This window comes from Lolium perenne, chromosome 6 (genome assembly GCF_019359855.2).
Source record: "Lolium perenne isolate Kyuss_39 chromosome 6, Kyuss_2.0, whole genome shotgun sequence".
NCBI lineage: Eukaryota > Viridiplantae > Streptophyta > Magnoliopsida > Poales > Poaceae > Lolium > Lolium perenne.
In genome coordinates this window covers 22,510,060-22,530,296 of record NC_067249.2, presented here as the reverse complement: position 1 = coordinate 22,530,296, position 20,237 = coordinate 22,510,060, and the positions used below count along the sequence as shown (strand labels likewise).

The 20,237-nt window shown below is 41.4% G+C and overlaps 1 protein-coding gene across 1 annotated transcript; it reads right to left on the bottom strand.

Moving 5' to 3' along the window:
* Positions 1-802: 802 nt before the first annotated feature.
* On the bottom strand, positions 803-14,936 carry LOC127308625 (uncharacterized). The gene is made up of 16 exons (XM_071821487.1): positions 14,837-14,936; positions 13,156-13,334; positions 12,988-13,048; positions 12,108-12,157; positions 11,320-11,520; positions 11,180-11,237; positions 9,516-9,624; positions 8,445-8,513; positions 7,499-7,627; positions 6,818-7,018; positions 6,686-6,741; positions 6,517-6,610; positions 5,670-5,760; positions 4,105-4,224; positions 2,237-2,578; positions 803-2,110 (listed from the first exon to the last, which is right to left on the bottom strand). The coding sequence occupies exons 2-16, from the start codon at positions 13,330-13,332 to the stop codon at positions 980-982; spliced, it is 2,889 nt and encodes a 962-aa protein (XP_071677588.1). The 5' UTR covers positions 13,333-13,334; positions 14,837-14,936; the 3' UTR covers positions 803-979.
* Between the last annotated feature and the right edge of the window lie 5,301 nt (positions 14,937-20,237).

The following is a 20,237-nucleotide window of genomic DNA, read 5'->3' as shown; positions in this document are numbered from 1 at the left end:
AATTTATGACAAATAATTTGGATTGGAGGTAGTATATTTATCAGATGTAAGATTTAAAAACTATTTCATTTTAAATATTTGTAACGAAACATACATCTATGTTAGCTAATTTACGACAACTAATTTGGATCGGATGCGAGTATATACAAATCTAAAGTAATTTCAATTAAAGAAAGTATATTAATTAATTATTATCAAGCCCAGTGCGAATGGAAAAAAAACATAGTTAAAGTAATAAAAAAGTTGTTAGCAGTCGGTAGAGATGGGCCTTGCCCCGAGCACACAAATGACCTACGGTAACAGGCCCCGGGGGCGGGCCCAGCAAGTCGCGTTGAGTGAGTAGTGGGCTTGCCCCAAGCACACAAATGACCTACGGTTACGGCCCCCGGGGGCGGGCCGGCAAGCTGGTCACCCTCATTTCTCAACTCCTTTCACGTCATCCCGAACTGCTGCCCCCGTCCATCTGGGTTATGAGCCCACGCTACCGGGCTCGGCTTGTTGATTGGAACCGACTGATGAACTCTTTTATGTAGCGTGTATCTGATCTAGTTTTCCGATGTGGGACTAAACAGAGTGCGTGTGCGTCGGCCCCGCGCTGCGCTCCGCTCACGTGTCGATCTGCGGGATTTTCTAATTCTCGGCTGGTGTGCACGTTCGGCAATCACATACTCTTTGTCCGTACGTTTTTTTTCTATGTTCGTTGTTCTCTTTATTATTCTCTTGATGACAGGGTCAGTTGACACCTGGGACACATTTGCAAGTTGACCGATAATCTAGGGATGCCGATACTTTCACAGCCAAATTGATAGAGAGCCCTACACGAACTTTTCACAACAAAGTCAGGCATCACGGAACAGAACTGGGTCAGGCAGGCAGAGCTGAATATGCGTGTCAAAACTTTTCCATGTAAACACAAGCCACCTACAGACAAGTCATCGTCAAATATAACACAAGCTAGGGCCTACACCAGCCGGATTTTCTAATCTAAAGACGGCGTCCTTGAGGAGCTCCTCGTTAGTCGCTTCTCTGCTGGTACCGATGTCACAACCTTGCGACGCTTGCGGCACCTCTCTTCTTTTTCTTCGGTACATGGGGCATCTTCCTCTGAACACTTATCTTCAGAAACCTGAATGTTCTCAACTTCCGAGGTGCTGTCAGGAAGTGGTCTTTTAGCGTCACCATCTTTGTCCTCCCTAACTGCTTCGTTCTCTGCACAGGAGGTGCTCTCTAAGGATGCCATCTCAGCATCAGCACGAGTCGTGACTTCTTCACAAGTAACTGTCCCATGCAAACCCGCACTGTCTGGATGAGCTTCGTCCCTCCCACTGTCACTGTCACCTGCCAGGATGTTGTTAGTCTTTCCCTCTATCGACTCACAGGAAACAGCCTCATCAATGGTCATACATTTGTCAGTGTTTCCCTTGATCTCATCCACAGCTGTGCAAGTTTCATTCGTGTTAATTTGGATATCATCTTCCACATTGACATCCCCATGAGTATCTTCAGGTTCCATGTCCTCAGATTCGACAGCATTCGTTGCCAAGGAGTGCTCAGGTACATCTTTGTTGACCAAACCTATGACGACTGAACCTGTGTCATCAGAAATGTCACCTATAGCCTCCTCAACTTTAACAACGCTTATTTCTAAAGAACACCCAGACGCATTTCCATTTATATCACCAATTGCAATGCCAACATCAGGAAGATCACACTTGCCGTTTTCAGCTTCGCCATTAGTGCTTGCTGGATCATTTGCAATATCATCTTTGCTGGTGGCAGCAGACATCATAACAGAATGCATATCTTCGGAGACATCCACAACTTCATTTGTGCTTGTCTCTAAACTATTTTGTTCGCAGGCCATTACATCAGGATTGTCAGAGAATGAGCAAAACTTGGAATCCATAGCATCATGCACCATAGCTTCTGTTTGGCTGGAAATTTCCTGGTTATTATGCAAATAATCCAGCACAGATTCCTCGCAAGTGTCCCTATCTTTTACCACACATGATCTCAGGCCACATTGATTATCAGATTCTGAAAGAGTTGGATCGTTTTTCACACCCTGGCTTGGCAAGCAGACCTCAGTATCATTGTCCGGTGGACAAATCTGCCAAAAAAATGAGGCAGAAAAAACAAAAGTTACGACATGGCACTGGAGAACAAGTTCAACGAAAGTTGATTGCAACAAATAAATTGGAACAATAAGAGTTCTTGCCATTTGCTAAAACTGTACCTGCATATTTTGTACAGAAAACATTGTATCATCTGCAGTCTCTAAACCAAATCCAGAAACAGGTAGGCCCTTTCCAGGACTATTAATGCAGATGGATGTGGATTCTTGCTGTGCTCCAGGAATTTGGCAAACTGAATCAGATTCACCAGCCTGAGCAAGGAACTCTATAGCTGCTTCCTGCTCAGCATTTTCACTTCTTTGATGCCTTTCATCACACTGGTCTGCAGCACAGGTTAGTTCCGGAAAATTATGAGAAGGTTCTGTCACTATCTTATGGATTAGCTTCCTGATCACTGAACGCTTCAGAGAAGCTTCAGCGGGTGCAAACCAATCATCACTGAGCTGAAAAGTACACCAAGAATGAAAATACGAAATTAACAAAATATCCAGAATGACATGGCTGAGATAAAGATTACTGGAGCAAAGAAACTATGGCCAAACTATAATTTCTAGATTACTCCAGCAAAGATACAATGGCCAAACTACAACTTCAATCTAATACTGGAAAATAATGTACAAAACAGGCTACAGGACATACATTATTTCACTGAACAACTGCTTGCTCCAACTGAGGGTGAAAAGGTTGACTAAAACTCAGTGTTCACATCATATCCATCCCCATATTTTAATTAGAGAACAGTGCTCCCACGATCAATAATAACATAAGATGGAAAATAGCCCATATTTTAACTTTGACAAGCCCATGTGAGCTGGCGCAGAATGCCACCGACCCTTCAAACTTTGATCTTCAATTCGACTTACAGCCTATGCTTTATAATGTATAGCAGGAATCTACCGTTTATTGATTAGGAATGGTATAATCACAGAAGACAAGAATCCTCACATCAGCGATTACCTTACACCAATTCTGCTGCTTATTTTTTTGAGATAACAGGTAACAAGTTGCTCAAATGCAAATAGAGATGACCAGACCATAAGTAACTGTGGTCAATTAACTAAAGTGAACTGGTGGAGCTCCCATTCTGGCGAGCTATGGCGTCCGCCAGAGCTAAGCATCGCAAGGTAAATACGTAGTACGCTTACCTAGTGTTCTGATTAGAGCTAGTCTCATGGGTATGTACGTTGACATAGAGGAGAAATCCAACCAGAAAACATGGATGGGCCCTGGTAGATTTTTTTAGCTGAAAAAGTTGCTTGCTACGGCGGCCTTTACACAATATACTAACAATGAATCTTTGACTCGGACCAAAATAATTGATTTGAGAATGTGTAATATGGATTTTAATAAATAATTGTTTCTTTGATGTCCTACTTTCATATTGATTTTTTTTCTACTACTTCCTCGGTTCCATAACCACAATAAGATTTATGAAATGGAGGAAGTAGCAAATAGTAGGCGTGTACTTAGCACATACTTCCTCCGCTCACTATTATAAGATTTTTTAAAAATAAATACATGTATCTAGACGTGTTTTATTATGTAAGTTCACTCATGTCGGTCTGTATCTAGCCCACGTTAAAATATCTAAAACATTTTATAATAATGAACGGAGGGAGTATATTTTTTACCCTACCTAATGTTACCATACTATTGGCTCCGCCACACCTAAAATTTAGTTTGTCCTCCGCCACTGAAAGTGAAGGTACAATGAAGTGGCTATAATCTTGGGAAAATATAGGGACAGGTCTCGTGAGTTTTTTCTCTGATTTCATTAAAAAAATCGAACAGATGCATGCACATCTGAATTATTACTCAATGCATGGTGTTTCCATAACAAATTTAGCATTTGAAGGGAAAAACAAACAAAATTACATAAACAGAAAAATAACTTATAGGTTGCTGGTAAAATTGCAGGCTCAAACTTAAGAACACCAAAATTAAGAAAATGAATCAGAGTAAAACTCACAAAGGTTGAGAATACATCAATCTTCAAGGGGTTGAAGCTGCTGGGAGCATCCATCAGAAAGAGTTCCACATAATGGAGTAGGAACAAGCCACAATCAAATGAATTATCTTGCTGGGGAAGCTGGACCACAAACAGAATAAAGCTATATTACTAATAAAAATACATATTAACAAATGAAATAAGAGAAATTTTGTCTGTTCAGTAGGCATGGATGTGATATACATTTGTAATCCTATTGACCACCTCAAAGAAATTGTCACAGAACAAAAATATGCTGTATAAGCTAACTCAGCAAGTCAACAAACTAGCTGTGAGCAATCATAGATATAGTTAACAGAAGCTCCGAATTAACCCCTGGGCAGCAATTTTAGTTAAAACAGAAGGCTTACAACCTAGCAGTTTATTTTATTGCATATTACATGTTTATGGGGTTCTATAGGACGGCAGTCAGACCGGCGATGCTATATGGGGCAGAATGTTGGCCAACTAAAACAAAAAAAAACATCCAACGAATGAGTGTCGCGGAGATGCGCATGCTACAATGGATGTGCGACCATACAACAAAGGACCGGATTAGGAACGAGATATTCCGATATGCTAGGGGTGACACCGATCGAAGAGAAGCTAGTCCAACACCGACTAAGGTGGTTAGGGCATATCCAGCGGAGGACTCCAGAAGCTCCAGTTAACACTGGATTCTAAGGAGTATGGAGGAGACTAGAAGGGGTAGAGGACGACCAAAGTTGACTTGGGCAGAGGCGGGAAAAAGAGACTTGCGGGATTGGAATGTACCTAAAGTCTTGGCTCTTGATAGGACTGCATGGAGATCAGCGATCCATGTGCCGGAATCTTAGTATACTCTCTTTTCCTTCGCGTTCTTGTTTTGGCTTCCTTTTTTTTCTGCTAGGTTTCATATCTAGCCTACCCCAACTTCCTTGGGGAAAAAGGCTTCGATATTGATGTTGGTTACATGTTTATGGTCTGTTTTTCTTTTTATGTTTGTGCATAGCAATTTGCTCTGAATTCCGTTATTCGGCTGCACATACATCAGCAAAGATTTGGCAAGAGCTAAAATTCAAATGTGAAGAGAAACTCGCCAAAATCTGGATGACAGACCAAAGGAATCGTGACTGGTCATCACAGCCGATGGGACTTTACCAAACAAATTCTGGTACAGTTTAGCTTCAAGCCATACAGCCTAATGGATGAGCGGATTCTGTTAATAATATCAAACCTTGACCTTTTTATCCAGATACCAATGTGGCTGAATACCTTCGATAAATATCCACACCGATTACCAACTTATAACTCTCCATGATTGGTGACTGATGAGTGCAAGTGGCAATGCAATTCAAAAGAAAATGTTCCTTCATATATTGATCACTCGTGAAAACACAAAGGATAGGGTTTCTTGCAGTGCATGCCCTCTTCACATCATTGAGATCAAATGTTCCCGGAACTATTATAAGTCATGAAATTCACATAAAGCATAAAGGTACTCGAGAACGAATTTCCAGAGGCACATGAAACTTGATAGTTGATACTAAAAGCTGATGCTCACAAACCTCAAGGGAGACAAATCTCAGGTTTAAGAATTTGTCTGAAATATCTAATCCTGATTCGGGGTGCCTTTCCTTCCACTCTTCCCATAGATAACTGCACCAGAAGGAGTCAAATTAAGCAGATATTGGTCACGAAGTGACCCTTGAGTGATAAGATAAAAAAGAACAATGAAGTACAAAAAATAGAGACCGACTGTTTGAACTTTCCAGTTACTACATACTCCCTCCGTCCACAAATAAGTGGATGTGCGGGATTTTCAAGGTAGATTAGCAAAAGGAGAGAAAAATTGCATTGGGAAGATGCAACTAACATCTCTCTCTTCTTTAATTATTTCACCTCCAATAGGCTAAGTGCATGTATAAAATTAAGATAACATGTGTTGAATATTATTGGGTTTGATTTCCTTGCAATGAGAGAGAAATATTTTTTGCTAATTTAATGTGCATTGGGAACATAGAAGTACACTCTTTCATGGACAAAGTTTAAGGCTAGATGTCCACTTATTTGAGGACGGAGGGAGTATACTACCAAGTTAGATGTTTCAGGCATCAATGCGGTTTACAATACAAACCGTTTGACCATTACCTATTCCAAAAACATATCAATACTAATATAGTCATATGAATGTGCTTTTGATAACTAATCTGAACATTTTCATCTGAAAATTATAAATGTTGTGCGTATGTTTCTGTTGGGTTTCATATCTAACCTACCCCAACTTGCTTGGGACAAATAGCTTTGTTGTTGTATGTTGGTGGTCAAAATTTTGTAAGTTTAATAGTGCTTCCTAAAATAAACTATTTTTGCACAAAAGTGGCACAAATCATCACTCTTCAAGAAATGAGTTACCTTTGAATGATGTCCTTCAGTCCACTATGACTTCCTTTAAGAGAATCCATATGTAATATGCATGGAACTTTACCATGCTTTTCTGCTTCATCATCTGCAGCAATACAAAAGGAAAGTAAAATACTACTCCATAAATGTCAAAACTATGAACTTCAATTTATGTCCATACCTTCAGATGTCACTACTTCTCCAGGATGACAGATAACAATTAAACTCCAATGCAAGCTGTAATGCATAAACACAATTATGAGCACACAACAAATTATCATTGCATCAACAAAAACATTGATGAGTTCCATACCTGAAATTCACTGGAATGAAAAGGAAATCCTTAGCAAATATGTTTATTTTTCGGGTCCACTTGCGGACACGTAAAAAAGCTGATCTACCTTCTGGAGCTCTTCCTTGATCTTTGTCAAGATCTGCCAGCTTGCGAAAAAAGAAGCTATTAAAGAAGTGGTACTTGGACCTTTCTGTGGTTTTTATTCTTGCGCTTAAGTATCTGCAAATAAGAAATCAAAAAATACTTGTAATTACAAATAAGTAGAATGCACTCTAGAGAAATGTGAAGTTAACAGGTACATACTAAAAAATAGTAACCTAACACATCAGAAACAGAAATTCATCTTTTTTGCTATTTAAATTGATGATGGAATCATCTATTATTCAGAACAAATCAACATGATAGTTGAGACTGATCGCATGGAACAGAAACATGTGGTTACTGTAAGTTTCACAGCATTGAAGGATACTGCTTTACTAAGAGACATTTGAAACTAAAAAACCCCATTTCTTATATTTATAAAAAACTTCACAAAACTATGAAACTGGATCTGCATGTAGCAAAACAGGTGATCAGATCTACAAATATTACAGTAGCAGTTGTAACAGCACAAAAAATATAATGGGAGAGGATCATTTAGCAACTAATGCCATAAGATAAAGGATGATTGTGCAGGCAGCACTGAAAGGTTGGACCTACTTAATATAAAAGTCAATTATTGTATCGTTGACAAATGTCTCAGGTAGAAGCAAATCAACATCTCTGCCGCTAATAGAAACAGCATCCCGATCTCCTTTGGGATAGATAACCTCTTCAAAGTCCTCAGTGCTGAAACAATTAAAAAAGATGGAATAAGTTTAAGCATACACAACACAAAACAAAGTAGAGTAAAATCAGCTTAAACCTCAGTACATAGATGTTTCAACTACAACAAGAGGATAGACCATCAGATCGATTTCAGACACTAATGATGTTGTAAATACCTAGCAATAATTGCTCTATTGGTTTTTGGACCCCAATCGCTAAGCGACGATTTAATGTTCCACTATAGCTTTGTCTTACCTTATAGCTACAGCCTACAGCTTCGCTATTCTATCAAGGTACCTTTTACCGATACATACTACAAGATAAATCTGAAATTCAACTTCACTAAAAGGCCTAAATACACCTCTTACGAGAATAGATTATGAGAACCTATAAAAAACCTCCTCTTTTTTTCAACACTTCAGCATATTTATTTCTAACTGATTACAAATTTTCTGTGAAAAAAAGTGTGTTCTTAATATGATATTGTATCAACACTTGCCTTGCATGATTCAAGTATTTACTATTATTTATCAAAACTGGGGTCTACTGAAATAACACAACGTTACAGGTAACAATTTAAATAGTTTAGCTAGGACCTTGCCGCTAAAACTGCGATTTAAAAACTTGGACGTCATATAAAGAACATCAGATCATACATAGTACGTCAAACTAGTAAAATGGATAAGAACATTCACAGGACTAACATTGTTTGTAAAACGGCAGAAGCTACGTGTAGTGCTCTAGTGCTCATGACATGAGTGAAACTAGATATTTCAGTGTTCGTGAAGAGACAAAAAAAAACCAATGCAGAGAATAAAATTACATAAGTGCAACATACCCGGAAAAGTATTGCTTGGGGAAATGTAAACTGATGTCGATGCTCCGATTCTCCAACGCAATATCCTCTCTGACAGTGACATGCCATTGTATAAGATCATTGTCTACAACTAAGACTGTATATATGTTGTTACTAAGAGCAAACTGCAATTTGAGGTGTAAAAAGATGAAGATACAGCAAAATTGTCCAACAACAGAGTCTGACAAAAATGCGATGGTCCACTGCAATAAGATTTTTTCCACCAAAATTAAACATAATCTCCACCAATCCCTCCATCATAATGTATCCGTATCCAAACCCCGTACAAACGAAAAAACCATCCCTAGCCAAACATAAACTGAAATAACCCGACTTACAGCAGTTACAGCATGCCTAATTTCGTGAACCCTTGCATAACACATCATGACATAACTGTTTCATGCAGTAATTTAAAGTGTGCAGTTTACTCTCCACAATATGAATAAACCATATATTAACAGTAGTATCTGATATGTAACAGTAGTATCTGATAGTATCTGATAACAGTTTACTCTCCACAGTATCGGAACCCTGGCCTCTTAGGAGGATTGTAACAACAAACTCTTCTTCTTTTCAATGAAATGAAACGCAAAGGCTTTTTGCGTTTTCTCGGGGAAAAAACAGTAGTATCTGATATGATGCATCCCCATCCATTGGTATTAAGCAAAATACCATCATTCTCTTTATCTGGTAGTTCTCACTAATTAAATATGAGCAAGATCCAAAGTCCCGAACTCAATACACAAGCTTCTTAAAATATGAGAATGGATTTGGTATGGCCAGCATCTGTTAAATATCATATGTTTAACGCCCCAATTCACATGGTCTCATACTCAGCATTAGCTTTCCTATGATCCTATATGTGGCTTCAATACTTGATCAGAGGGAGAAATACAAACAATTAGTGTTAATGATGCATGGTATCTTGATGCAAGACAACAAATCTTCTCTTGTTTTTGTGGTCAGAACATTGATCGAGTGGGATCAAGTGAAATCAACTAGTACAAGAATTAAAAGAACATGCATAAAGCATAACATCAGCTCAAAGCTTACGGCGGAGTGGTGTTCCAGATTTCATGGTATCTTGATGCAAGACAACAAATCTTCTCTTGTTTTTGTGGCCATTGTGGATCTGCAAGACAAAATTCCACTCTAATAGGACCTATAGAGTATCAAAAAGACAAGCATATTAGTTTGACACAAGCAAACACCAAAGGAATATCTAAATCTCACAATATTAACATCCATTTCATAATTTGTTAACTTATTAATTATTTGTGAATGTAGACCTCAAGTTAAAATCAATCTCAGAAGATAAAATAAACATCAAATAGAAAACACAAACATCAAATTAGAGCGATTTGAATTCACCTATCAATATTTCAGGTTAGCCAATAATAAAGGTGTTAAAAAATAACTAACTGAATGGATGGGAAATATACTTGATTTTAGGTTTGGTTAGCATTTTTCTAAAATCATGTCTTTGGCAGATCACAATACTAGAATGTGGAGATATAAGAAAAGAAGAAACTGATAACACCATATTGCCATTTAAGGATTTAACCACCTCATGAATAAATAAATAACAACCATAACTACAGCTGTAAAGGGTGTGGGTAAGCCCATTTGCCTACCAGCCCACACTTACTATTTTGGCTTCAGGGTTACTACGGCGGCAGAAATGAGAACAGGCGAGGCAATAACTTCCCAAACAGTAACCAGATTAGCGCACAACACTTAACTGAAACTCCCATCATGATTAGGTCACAGCAGCACATGGAATGCGCCAACGGCCAGTGCTTCGGCATCCACATGTACATGGCAGAGCAGAAGCTCAGTTTGGATTCAACCAGCAATTGACGCAAAGAATTTATTGGTTAATCGTCTATTGTTTCTTTCGGTCTGAATTCTCTCATCAGGCTTAAATCAACATTGGTGTTACATCCTAGGGAACCTGGGTTTGACCTAATGGTGTGTTTGTTTGGGCTCGTACCTGTGCATTTAGGTCTAGAAACACAAACCGAAACTAACATGAACTAATTGATAAGCACTTGCACTTCTTACAAGTGCTTCTCGAAAATACACAATAAGGCCCAAAGCAGTAACCAGATTAGCGCACAACACTTGACTGAAACTCCCATCATGATTAGGTCACAGCAGCACATGGAATGCGCCAACGGCCAGTGCTTCGGCATCCACATGTACATGGCAGAGCAGAAACTCAGTTCGGATTCAACCAGCAATTGACGCAAAGAATTTATTGGTTAATCGTCTATTGTTTCTTTCGATCTGAATTCTCTCATCAGGCTTAAATCAACATTGGTGTTACATCCTAGGGAACCTGGGTTTGACCTAATGGTGTGTTTGTTTGGGCTCGTACCTGTGCATTTAGGTCTAGAAACACAAACCGAAACTAACATGAACTAATTGATAAGCACTTGCACTTCTTACAAGTGCTTCTCGAAAATACACAATAAAGCCCAAAGCACCGAAGGTGGTGCTTCTCGCACCCTCCATCGGCTTCCCAAACCCTCAAATATCAAACTGCCCTATTGCTCGTATTATTTCCCAAAAAATGCCACCTTAATATATAACAACCATGATAACAACAATCCTTCAAAGAACATGTGCCCTATATGTCATTTATTCTTGGAACATAAGGAAAGCATATTGAATCTGGGATAAAATAAAAAGACCAGAATGCCCAGCGTAATTACCTGGACTTTTGGTTTCTGCGCTGGATCTAACAGTGACAACAATGGAGGCAGATTTAACCTGATTAGAAGGATAACTGCAATTAATTAAGCTATACAAAATATAAGGAAAAGTAACAAAATAGTAAAAGTGAACTACTTACACTCTGAGTCCATTTACTATTAATGCAAATGATGTCACAAACATCCCAATATAGAGACATCATCTCATCTTCATGTGAATCGCAATCAAAATGTTCAATCTTGAACCCGTCCGATGAAAAAGTTAGGTGAGGCTGAAGATGCAAGGTTGTGTCACACAACACGAAATCGGGAATAAGCATAACCGGGCCTTCTTTGTCATCCTACAAATACAGACAAAATAAAAATAAAGGTAAAGCCCCCAATTTCAAGCAACATATTAGTACAAAGTATTGGTAACTGGTAAGTAAACAGTTGGTGAGGATCAAACAGCAGAATATTATGAATCATCTCAGTTTGGAGTAATCTTTAGGGGAAGGCAAAGAGCATTCAATTAGCTTATCATGAGAAGGAGACTATATATGTCATGATCTGGAAATAAATGAGCCAAAATAATTTAATTTAAGCGTATATATGTTGCCAATGAAAATTTGCATGTTAAAAACCAGCGCCTGCCATACAAGATAAAGAAGGCATGGCATTCAATGATTCAACATTGCTGACAGAAGTTGATCAACTAGTATATTTTGCAAGCAGAATCTGCACGATGACACTTGAATTATGTTGTAGGCCAAATACTGGCTGTAACTTAACAAGTAAAAAATTCTACTGCTATGACATATCAGTTCTACTTCCATAAATCATTTCTCCAAATTTCTAGCTGAAAAACTAAAACTGCACTCAATAATACAAACTACTTGGAGTGTTCTACAATAAAACTATAATTTAATAAGTTGAGGAGGAGACACACCATTTCACCCAAAGTACTGTAAATATTTTCCATATTTTGTTCCATATAACCTGAAATTGCACAGCAAATATTAGCATGGTTTTTGAGTCGCTGACTAATCGCCGAGTCGTCGCGGCGTGGCTGGGTCGAGCAGGCGACTTGACTCACAGAGCAAGTCGCGCCACGTCACTGGCTCAACGGCGACTTCCTGTGACTATACAGCGGCTCAGGAGGAGAGGCTCGAGCCGCCACCGGATTTTAGAGAGAAAGGGAGAGAAAGTGCAGAGCTCAGGAGGTTGCGAGGCCGGCGGCGCTAGGAGGAAGGAGAGGGTCGCGCGGCGAGGCTGGCTGCCTCAGTCCGCCGCTGGTCGCCGCCGCTCCTCACCGGCGGCGCAGAGGCTAGCGGCGCTAGGAGGAGGCTCGAGAACAGAGGCTGGCGGCGCTAGGAGGAGGCTCGAGGACAGAGGCTGGCGGCGCTAGGAGGAGGCTCGAGGACAGAGGTTGACGGCGCTAGGAGGAGGCTCGAGGCTGGCGGCTGTGTTCAGATTCTAGGTTTTAGGTTTTAGTGACGAGGGGGTAGGCTGGGAGCTGTTAGTTGGGCTGGGCCTGGCAGGCCTGGGTGTGATAGATGACAGGCCGAATTCTGATTTTGATTGCCAACTATGCAGGATTACAATAAAATCACCATTTTGCTTCCTAATTCTGCCCCTAAAATCTAATTTAGGCCATGGCGACTTGGGGCAACTAATCAAGTCCTAGTCGCTGAGTCAAGTCACCAAGTCACGAGCCGCAGCCTCGGCGACTTGACTTGACTCGGCGACTAAAAAACTATGAATATTAGCATATTCCCATAAAGAATTTATAAAAATTAACTATGAGTTGACCATACTACAAGGTATACCGTAATCAGAAGTTTCAGGGCTGGTTGACAGGCTTTCTTCATCAGAGTCAGAAACCCTTCCCTGATTAAATAAACAATGAACAGTTAACGAAAAAGATCATTACACAAAAATGGAATAATTAATTGCATGAGAAGACAAATATTAACGATATGCATATGTGGCTGAACCTCAAGGTGTTGCATAATGCCAAATCTAACTTCCTCCACAGACTGACTTCCTGCCATGATCCCTGTATGGTGATATCCATCTAAGCAAGCATTGGAATTGCTGAAAACACTGTGCATGGCTGGAGTTTCCATTGACACTTCAAATTTGATTGTTTCCCGGGATGGATCCTGATTCATTTCTGGACATTCAGTTGCATAAGATTGTTCGTCATCATTAGTATCATGCAAGCCAACGCATACCAAATCAGAGACCTCAGCCTGATTCATTTGCAGCCTGGTGAATTACAACACAAGGGTGGGGGGAGTATAGAAATAATTAGATATTGTTTGACCAATTATCATATAAGTCAAGAACTGAACACGGAGAACTTCCATTTCTATGCACCGCAGTTCATATGGAATTAACATATAATAACAACAATAAAAACAAGGCCATGTCATCTTCGTTACTCCCTACATATGTGTTTATAGGTCTGGACGCCGACTCCAGATTTTCAAAGATTACAAGAGACTAATTAGCTCCTCATCTCTCCCCGCAAAAGGAAAAACGGCATGAATTTCCCCCACAAAAGGTGCCTACGGCTACACGACTGGCAGAAGAAAAGGAAAGAGGGGGGAATGGCATTAATTTCAGGGGGAGTGGACAGAATTCGTGTGTAATTCTAGCACCAATGAAAATACGCGTTGGGCCTCCCAAACTGGACCTCCGGCCCTATAAACTCATACAGATTCACCTAGCCCGTTTGAGCTATAGCCCATACAAGCAACGCCTGCTGTTGGTTGCATGAAGTCTAAGAAGGCAATACACTCAGAATAAATGACTGATCAAACTTCTCTGGATCTCTGTTTGTTGGATGCATGGGAAAACCAGGAAAGAAAATCTGCATAGTTGAACAGGGACAGGACAGGTGATCTACAACTATGATCCCGCAGCGGCAGTAAACTGGCGCGCGCCCTTGATGGTGGTGGCCAAGACAAGGGGCGTAACTATGGATGCCGACTACGCCACGATTACATCTACTTTCCCCGCGCAAGAGAGCTTATTCGACTCTCCTCCTCCGGGTAAGCATTTCCTTGCAGTCACGGGCTATACTACGCCCAAAACCTCTATGTTTTCAGCCATGTAGAATGACTAATATTGCTTGACAACACTAGGATTTCCCTTACCTTGGACCAATATTTACCCTAACTCTACTGGCCAGATCAAGTTATCTTGCAAGCAGCTAATGCTAAGTGATGTAGGTCTACTGACAATTACATTAATTTCACATTTGCCACCTTCAGCTTCGAATCATAACCACTGAATCAACGGAAAGTGATGGTAGTCTACTGAAAATTGCACATTTTCTTCTACCTTCAGCTAAACTAGTAGGATCGATTTTCCTAGCTAGTAAAACATTACGCATGTGAAAGCTCAACACGCTGGTGAGTTATTAGCCAGAGGTTCGACTGCTGGCGAGGAGTATTCGTCGGGGAGGAGTCCGGATTTCGGAGATGCGGAGGTGGATACGCTCGGCCTCCCGCCGCCGTTCCGCCGTTCTGCCGGTCAAACTAGGGTTAGGGGGGCTTCTGGAAGGGGAGGGACGGGCCAGGGAGGATGACGGCGCGGAATACCGACGGAGTGCGCGGACAGCCGCCGTAGAGACGGGGCGGGGAGGGGGAGAGCGGGAGAGAGGCGTACCTGCGCCGCCGGCGAGCTCTGCTTCGTGCGACCTTCGTCGCCTCCTCGTTTCTGTCGGATGCGGGAGAAGGGGGCGAAGAGGTACGCCGTACGCAGGCTGTGTAGCTTACCAAAGTAATAATTGGCCAGTACTAAATTTTGCTTCATATAATTTGTCAAACAGATGTCTTTGGATCTTTTATCTCAAAATCTCAAAATCTCAAATAGTACCTGATTCGAATAAGGCGACTTTGTTTTACGTATTATTTTATTACTAAAAATTATACTCTATAAATATATAAAGATCGTTGGTCTGAAATTATCATTATTAGAAAGTGTTTTCCAATACGAATCCGAACGATACTAATTGCATACAATATACAGTATTAAAATTTTATTGCTCAATTTTTAGTCAAATTTTGTCTTATACGTGTGCTTTATTCATCGAAATGAAGGTAGTATAAGTTTTAATCTTATTTGGATGGAATACTTTTACATATATGCCCTTGTGTCTTTGCCAGCTGCAGTTCACTCTTTGTGACAACATCGTCCAAATTTTGGGCAACCAATACTTTGATTACAAATTTGGCAACCAACATTTTTGTGGGTTTGGCCAAACCGAACACGCCAAAAGAAACAAGGGTGAGGGTGTGCTCCGCACGAGAGGACACAATACATGTGTGTTGTCTAGGCTCGGTATTCGCTTTAGTTTCTAGCCTTACCAAGCGCATCAAAAGGGTGGAATTCGGGGGTCTAAATCTCCAAATATGAGCTTGAATGCGTACACCCAAACAGGTCTAGTGTGAACTAATGTGGTGTGTTATAATATATAGATATGTAGTCTCACTAGTGGCAGCCCAATTTGTTATGGTGGGACCCATGCCTAAATTGGCTCGGCCTTTTATTTTTTGACTACTTTTTTCTAGCTGATATATGGGTTGGGTCAAATAGTCTATATACAGGATGACATCGTCTATAACACCATATACATGAAGGAGCTATGCCAATATATAACTTCATATTTATCATTAAATTCATTCTTTATGATATAATCGATGTGCTCCTCAAATATGAGATTCGAATAAAAACTCACAAGCTGATGTGCTCCTCAAATATGAGATTCGAATAAAACCTCACAAGCACGTGAACAAGAAACAAGTTCATAATCTTGCCTCCAAATATGACCGGCTCATGTATTGTTGGATGATTAAGTTTTTCTCATCATGAGCATTTTATTGTAACAAGGATGGTAACAATACTGGAGTACATTGTTTGACTAAAAAAAATGGTACTGAACATATCCAAATCACAGATATGCTATGTGAAATATTTGTCATTGTTAATACCACTATCTTTTAAGTATTGCCATATGTGAAAGTCCTTAGACCATGAAAAAACATTACTTACTGCATGCTAGAGGATCCTCATAACTTTCGTAAATAGGTGGTGTAAAAGTTAAGATACATGTTTGCTTTGGTCTTATCAACCATTACTTTCGTAAATAGGTGGTGTAAAAGTTAAGATACATGTATGCCCGAAAGTATATATGGAAGCTTAATAGCTCAAGAATGGGATTTGCACCTCATAACAAAGGAGAGATATGAAATATCCGCTCTCGGTATTGTGATGTAAACTTATTGTATGCATTGATAGAATATGATAGTGATCACAGAAAATCATAAATCATATAAAACAAGAAAAAAGGTTGATCTCGGATCGAGGTTAACTGGTATTATGATCAAAGAGTTGATTCACTAGAATACCTAGAGTCTCACATCAGTTAAACATATTATGAAGCAAAAAAAAAGATTGGCATACGTATGTAATAGCACAGAATGTTCGTTTCGTTATTTATTCAATTATGCAAAGGAGACATCACAGACGTCCGGGTCCCAATGTTGGTTATTGAATCGGAGGTGCTCGAAGTCATGACTTTGCATTACCGAACCTTCTGGATCGCACGCTTAATGTTGTATGATATGTTGTGAGAATTCTGTTTGTAGTATGTAGTTCAGAGTATTTGGAATACTTCTAGTGACATCGAAATAACTTTGGTGGAGTATGAGAGTCATTTCAATGTTATAAAAATAGTTTCTGGGGTGCAGTGAAATAAATCCGATACTAAATAAGAGGGAGAAACTTTATTGGAATTGTCCTAGTATCTTCAGAAATGCTCCAAAGCGAACTAAATATGTTTTGGGATTTATCGAAAAAGTTCAGGTGAATTTATATGCATAGAGTGATTTATTGTTCTAGTCTTTATTGTAAAGTGCTGGAGGGGCAAGGGGGTGGCCAAAAGGCCATCACCAGTAGGTTGGCCACATGGACCTCGTAGGGGCCCACGTGGACCTACTCCCGTGCCGCAAAGGCCCCTACTTACGGCCACTCCTTGATTGGGCTTGCACAAGAGGAGACTTGGTTCCGTGGTTTTCTAAGTCGGTTCAAGGAATTCATTGACCGAGACGCCAAGAAGACTTGTCATTGCAGACAAGTAGCATAGGTTGGGTCATATTATAACTCCAAGACCCGTACCGACTGGGGTTACCATGTGAAGCCTTGCGCTATTTCCTTTATAAGGTCGCGCAGGATGATCCCTAGAAGAGAGACAAGAACTAGCTAGCACAACATGCCTTAGAGCTAATTGTGTAGCCTAAATCGACCAGTAACCTTGTAATCATTATACAATCTATAATGGCAGAACAAGCAATATGTCTTTAATTACCTCCAGACCGAGGGGTCGTAGCTGGTTACATCGTGTATTGGTCTTGTCTATGGTAGCACTCGGTGACTTCATCCCCCCGCTTGTAAGTCATCTTGAGATGGCATATGCCGTGATTTTACAGAGACATTTGGCGCCTACCGTGGGGCCTGTTGACGAGGTGGCTCCTCGGTAATACCCACCATGAGGGGCTTAGGGTTAGCGGAATCATGCAGGTTAGCGCGAGACATCGGATACCAGACAAGCAGAGAGCGAGATTTACCCAGGTTCGGGACCCTCGATGAGGTAAAACCCTAACGTCATGCATGTTTGATCTTGATTATGAGTAAAATTGGGTACAATGGGGTAGCCAAAAGACTGCGTAGTGGTGTTCTCGCCGAGAGGCAAGGTTTCTAGGGTTTGTGTATGCGTGAGGGGTTGCGTGATTGTATGAGAGAGCCTCCGGCAGGCCCTCTCCCCTGACCTTTATATAGGAGGCTAGGTCCCGAGAGTCCCGCTCGGAGTCGATTACAATAAGGAGAGATCATATCTATCATTTTCTTATTCGAACGTCTCCTTGCCTTGTTCTTCAAGAAACCGTCACCTTTCATCTTTCCTCCCCGCAACCGACGTCTTGGTCCACATTGGGTTGTGGTGCTCCAGATGGGCCCCTTGTTGGGCCAGAGGAGGTAGGGCAATATCGAGTCCCGAAGGGTAATACCCACATCACCTGCGGCGTCTAGAGTTGAGTTCCATGTGGGAACTCTCGGCGGAATCGGGTCGACAATCGTTGTAGGTAAATTCATCCAATTTGGGAATCTGGCCTTCATAAATCCCTACTCCACTTGGCTACCCGATGCTGGCAAGATCACCAGCAGCGCGGTCGTGCCAATCAACGACATCGACATCTTTGTCGGGTTCACCGTGATGTAGAAGAGGCTAAGGTCGGGTCTTACACTGATAATGTCGCCCTCGATGACGACCACTTCAAAGACGCATCTGGAGGCTACGTGGATTCAATCTACCCCCTCACCAACACCAACTTGGGGGAGAGTCAGAACAAGGTGGCGACTCGTTGTCAAGCGGGAACACATACCCTGTTGGAGTCTATGACAAAGACGATATCATCGACCCGTTGACAACTACCATCACCACAGCCAACGTGAACATGCATATCCCTGAGATAGATCAAAGTCACACGGATATCCTAGCGAAGAATGAACGACTTGCCCGAGAGAAGGCCGACATCGAGGCCGATAAAGCGCGACTCACCAATCTCACTGAAGCCACAACTGCCAGGAACTTGGAGCTTCAGCGGATCTCCGCTAATTGTCAAGATCCTCGCGTAGCCGCTCCAATTTGTCGCCCAATGCGACATTCCAATAGTCTGGTGGCACAGGGAGGCCCGACAGCATCAACCAGGTCGAACGCCAACATGGATCACATAGAACAACCCACATGCAACACTCGTGTTGGAAGCACCATCACATCAAACAATGGAGGTGGCCATCGGGATGGTGATGATGCAAATCTACATCGTGAGCAGCCCAATGGACCACCCCCTAATCGTAATGTGAGAAGCCGCAGATCACTATGCCATGCCATAGCCAACATGCTTGTAGCTGAGGCTCTCCTACAAGGCGAGCCCAACTCAGTCCGAATCAAGCGTGCCCAAGCGCTACTCACGACCGCTACCGTCTAGCAAGAGCAATCAAATCTAGAAACAACAGATCGCGTCCATGAAGGAAGCCACCCTAGCGGCTACCTGTCGCGTCATCAGCCACGACACGAAGAACGGCGTAACGAACGCCACCAAACCGACGCATCAAACAATCGCAGGGAACGGGAATGCCCAGCTGCGGCTGGTGAGAGTCTCGGCCTACGGGAGTCGTTGTACGCAAGGCGCGCCACGCAGATCTGGAATCCAACCGCAATTTGAGAAGTGTTCTCGACATGAAAGGCATGGTCGGTGAGCTGCCGAGAGGAGAGGATGGATTTGAGAGGTAGACGAGAGAAAAATTGGGCAGGAAGAAGATTATTATAGGAGAAGGAAAGAGGAGGAGACATGGCCGTGCACCTATTTGACCAGGTGAACAAGACGAAAACAGAAACAAACTAGTCGATGGTTGTCGTGTGGGAACATGGGTACCATCTCCGCTTTGACCTCCCCGCAAAGGTCCAATACCTGACAATTTGAACAGAACTGGTCCACTGCTATCCCATGCTTGTTGCAGCTCGGGGCACAGCAACGATGTACCAAGCCAACCCACAACACAAACACTAGGAAAGGAACACCAAATAAGCGCGCACGTGTTGGTAGGAAAATGTACTATGAGTTACCACCGAAAAAAGCTACCCAGACCTGAAACTGCACACAGAGAAAAACAGAGAGGATATATCATCTACGCGTCGGACCCTTGTTAATCCTCAGCCCATAAAAACCCAAAATTCTGAGAAAATTGCGAACTCTTTAACTTCAAAAAATGTAATTGTAATAGAATATACTTGAATGCAGATTCATCACACACGCAAACGATACAAAACAAGGTGTACATAGGTAGCAAATTAATACCATTCAGCATTTCAGTGATCAGATTATAGCAAGAAAGTAGTCAAAGGCTTATAAGAGACACTCTATGCATGTAGGAAGCTAGCCTGGCGCGGTTGGGGCTAGCCGACGAAGGGCGTGATGCCGACGAAGTTGGTGCCGGGAGTGAGGAAGAG

What these genes read in the sequence shown, in the direction of transcription:
- LOC127308625 (XM_071821487.1), bottom strand. Translation starts at nt 13,332, where the DNA reads ATGAATCAGGATCCATCCCGGGAAACAATCAAATTTGAAGTGTCAATG. An exon ending in ACAGTACTTTGGGTGAAATG is followed by an intron (nt 11,521 to 12,107) that starts GTGTGTCTCCTC and finishes CTGTATTTGTAG; the next exon opens with GATGACAAAGAAGGCCCGGT. An exon ending in ATCTGGAACACCACTCCGCC is followed by an intron (nt 8,514 to 9,515) that starts GTAAGCTTTGAG and finishes TGTCACTGTCAG; the next exon opens with AGAGGATATTGCGTTGGAGA.